Raw genomic sequence first — 3,750 nt, 5'->3', positions numbered from 1 at the left:
GATTCATAAACTTACATAAGGAACAGAAATTGCTGCAAAACCCAAGCCAACCCCATGTTCTTGCTACATCCGAGGAGGGACTAGTCGTCCCAGAAAAAAAACACAGAACAGAAATACCATGTGTTGGGCTCAAAGGAGCCATACAGCAGTAAAGGACTCGTTCAGTACAGTCACATTTGGCAAAGTCCTATTCCCATAATTGTTGTTTTTGTCAAAGTCCAAAAATGTTTCTTTTTTTTCTGTCTGTCCGTTATGCTTGTCCACTCACCACTCAATTTTAGTTTCTCCACAGGGGCCTGAGACAGAAGAAGTCTTCTCGGCGCGTGTGTGTGCGCGCACGCGTGTGTGTGTGTGTGTGTGTGTGTGTGTGTGTGTGTGTGTGTGTGTGTGTGTGTGTGTGTGTGTGTGTATGTGTATGAAGGGCTGTTTTTTTTCTCTTCTTGAAAGTCACAAATTTCACAGTTGTGGTGTGTGTTTGCTTATTCGCTTGTGTGTGCGCTACGCATGTGTGTCAGTGCGCGTGCATGTGTACTTGAGTGTGAGCCTGGGTGTGAATGCTAGTTACACGGCAGCCAGGTCTGGTAGGGAGTCTGGTTAGTGCAGGCTGCGGGCGGCATGAGAGAGTGCACGTGCGCCACGTAGTAGTTGCTGAAGTTGATGTCCCTGACGTAGGGCGCCGGCTGGTAGTAGCAGGTGACATTGGTGACCGTGGGGATGGCGTTCTGCTCCGCCAGCGCCCGCAGCGCCAGCGCCGAGATCAGGTTGAGCGTCTGCCGCCTCTCGTGTCCCATCAGGCACACCGTGCTCTCGTTCACCACGTCGTGCAGCGTGGCCAGGCACTCGTAGCGCTTGTGCTCCATGCCGGCAAAGTGGTTTTGAAGGTACGCTTCCAGCTTGCGCTGCTGCTCGCCGATGTCAGGGAAGTCGATGAAGAAGCGCGAGCACATGTAGCGCTGCATGGTCTTCATGTCGGCCTCCGAGGTGGGCCGGAACCCCCGCGCCAGCAGGTGGCAGTACTTGAGCAGGCCGCCGCCGCGGATCTCCTCGGGGTTCCGCGTGGCGATGGTCTTCTGCGACAGGTGGCCCAGCGCCTCCTGGAAGTCGCCGTACACGCTCTCGCCGAGCACCGTGGGGTGGAAGCTCTCGGACATGGGCGTCTCCGAGCAGCGGTCGAACAGGAGCAGCGAGTCCAGGCCGATCTGAAACGAGTCCACGCTGAACTCGAACTGCCGCCGCAGCGAGTCCACGAACTTCAGCTCCACGTTCTTGCCCGTGTTGTTGGAGAGCGAGATCAGGCTCCAGCGGTCCGTGTCCGCCGTGTTGCACACCTTCACCAGCTTCTGCACGTATGCCTCCTTGAGCGCCAGCGGCGAGATGCGCTCCTTGCACACGCCCTCGGGCAGGAAGTCCAACAGGCAGTCCAGGACCACGTCCTTGACCAGCCGGAAGGCCTGGTCGTCGGGCAGCGAGACGCCAAAGATGAGGTCCAGGTCCTTGTAGCCCAGGCCGGTGTCCTGGTGCAGCACGTGGCTGGCAGCGGAGCCGTTCAGGCGAACATTGCGTACAGCGACACCCCTCTCTTCCAAGCGCTCCCGTACCACCTGCAGAAGACAAGAAAGAGGGAGAATTAGAAGAAATCATACATACATGTATATAGGCATAGGCATTATATAGATCAGTGTTCAACAGAGAGTGGAATTATACCAAATAGTAACACATACAGTCAACATTTCATATGACATATTAGACATTTGTCCACTCTGCACCACTCGCTGCAGAGAACAGAGAGGTGCAGTTAGACGGAGACCTACATAGTAGCTTAGCGGGCACTACAGTGTATGTGTGGCAGAGAACAGAGACGGGGGAGACATCAGATGAGCTCCTACACAGACTGTGGCAGAAAAAACCCGAAAGATACCAATTAGGTGCAACACAACACAGCGGAGCAGAGCACAAGGAAATGCATGAGTTTGCACCACCTGCGGCTTAATACAGATAGCAGAGATGAGACTGAGGTGCTGTTTCCACGTAGCTGGATATTTTTATATGTGGATATTTTTTCTCCTGGCTGCATTGGTTTTGCATTGGTTTTGGCCGTCCGTTTCCACGTAGCAGATATTTAAAATCCAGGTACAAAAAGCAGGAGAAAAAAATATCCAGTTTAGGGGGCTGAAATGCATTTGTTACAATGGAGGATTTATTTGTATCCACATGTTGCATTTACACCTCAACAGGAGAAAAAAATACCCTGCTAAAAAAATATCCTGCTACGTGGAAACAGCACCTGAGTAGTAGACATACCATACAAACAGCAAGCACCACACTGGCATGATGACCTTTGCTGTTGACCCACAGTGCTTACTTTGAGAAACGACTAAGCATATTTATCAGCAGTATCTGTATACAGCAAACAGAAGATATTTGCTCGGACCGCCTATAGTGAAGTACAGAAAGGAGAGGTCAGAGTGGCAGTGTGTTTACACCAAAAATGAACCAAGCAACCGGAAGTCTTTGTTTCTGTATGGAGAGTGAACAAATTGTGCAAAACTAAACAAATTTGCCAGCAGCAAAGACAATAGGGCCAAATCAGATCAAAATAGAGAGGTTGAAAAAGTCAGTTAACCTCATGAGCGGACATCAATGGAAGTGTTCCCATTTTTGAATGTCCCTCCCAGTCTGACCAGACCGCCACTGCGATGAGCTAAAATAACCATTGTCACGTCATGAGCGAGTCAAAGAAATTCACGCCGGCGCATCTTCGCCTGTCTTCACAGCAACCTGTTTGCGTTGTTCATTGCGTTGCAATGCTGTTTGCATTGGGAGTGCACACAAAATATAACTCAAGAACGTCAGAGTCAGCCCTATGGCAGAGGTGCGTTGTTTGAGCAATGACTATATCTATACCATACAGCAAACACAACACAAACACGTCACAGCCTCTATAACATTACAGTCGGTTTTGACCATCCATTTTTTCCACGGCGCAATGCTGTAGTTTCCTGACACAACACCCCAGTATGTCTGCATTGTTGTGTGTAAACAGGTTATGCAATAATGGCCATGGCAAAGAGAGCTTCATTTAAGCAGTGACTACGTATCTATTCTAACAGTTATCTAATGGTTTGTTTTATTACTGTCCTTTGTCATCGTCATTATTAGTATTGTGTTGTTTGTGCAAGCTTTTATTGTGACGGATGTCAATATACTGTGTTGTCTGTCTGTGTAAGCTTTTGCTACTTTTACCTGCAAACAAATATACCTTTGAATAAAGTCACATTACCTGACGTTAGCTTATTCTTCATGGCAATGACTGTACAATAAATGCATCTCACTCGGACACTACACTTGACTAAAGGGGCAGCAATTACAGAGGCATTACTTCCGGTATTACAACGTCAACAACATGTACAGAATGCAATCAAAGCAAGCTTATAATAAAACATATAAAACAAAAACACAAGTACTCCAAGAAACTAAGAGAAGTTTAATAGATTGGGTGCCGAGATTAAAGACAGACTTAAACCCTTTAACACAACGTTATAAATTTGCTGCTACCAGAAAGGTAATGACTAAGTCATAGTGCATTACTAAAGGCCCTGAGTATGGCAGTTAACTTTTCAATAACTAATAGAGTGTGCCACTGGAGGTACGGCATGCATTAAAGGGGTATGCCACTATTTTGGGGCTTAATACAGTTAAAATCGTTGGCCAGGGTTTATAAAGGTGGTAAAGTGTCTTATTTTTCATGTT

The 3,750-nt window shown here is 47.9% G+C and overlaps 1 protein-coding gene across 1 annotated transcript in view; it reads right to left on the bottom strand.

The window, feature by feature from the left end:
- Window positions 1–225: 225 nt before the first annotated feature.
- The window catches only part of tent5ba (terminal nucleotidyltransferase 5ba), a 14,301-nt gene continuing 10,776 nt past the window's right edge, over window positions 226–3,750 (bottom strand). The window contains exon 2 of the mRNA XM_063199045.1: window positions 226–1,601. Within this exon, the coding sequence (XP_063055115.1) occupies window positions 558–1,601 (1,044 nt within the window). The 3' untranslated portion in view covers window positions 226–557. The remainder of the gene's footprint in view (window positions 1,602–3,750) is intronic.

The sequence above is a fragment of the Engraulis encrasicolus genome, chromosome 5 (genome assembly GCF_034702125.1).
Source record: "Engraulis encrasicolus isolate BLACKSEA-1 chromosome 5, IST_EnEncr_1.0, whole genome shotgun sequence".
In the NCBI taxonomy this organism is placed as follows: domain Eukaryota; kingdom Metazoa; phylum Chordata; class Actinopteri; order Clupeiformes; family Engraulidae; genus Engraulis; species Engraulis encrasicolus.
Note: the sequence above shows the minus strand (reverse complement) of the source record. Positions and strands in the feature narration are given on the sequence as shown.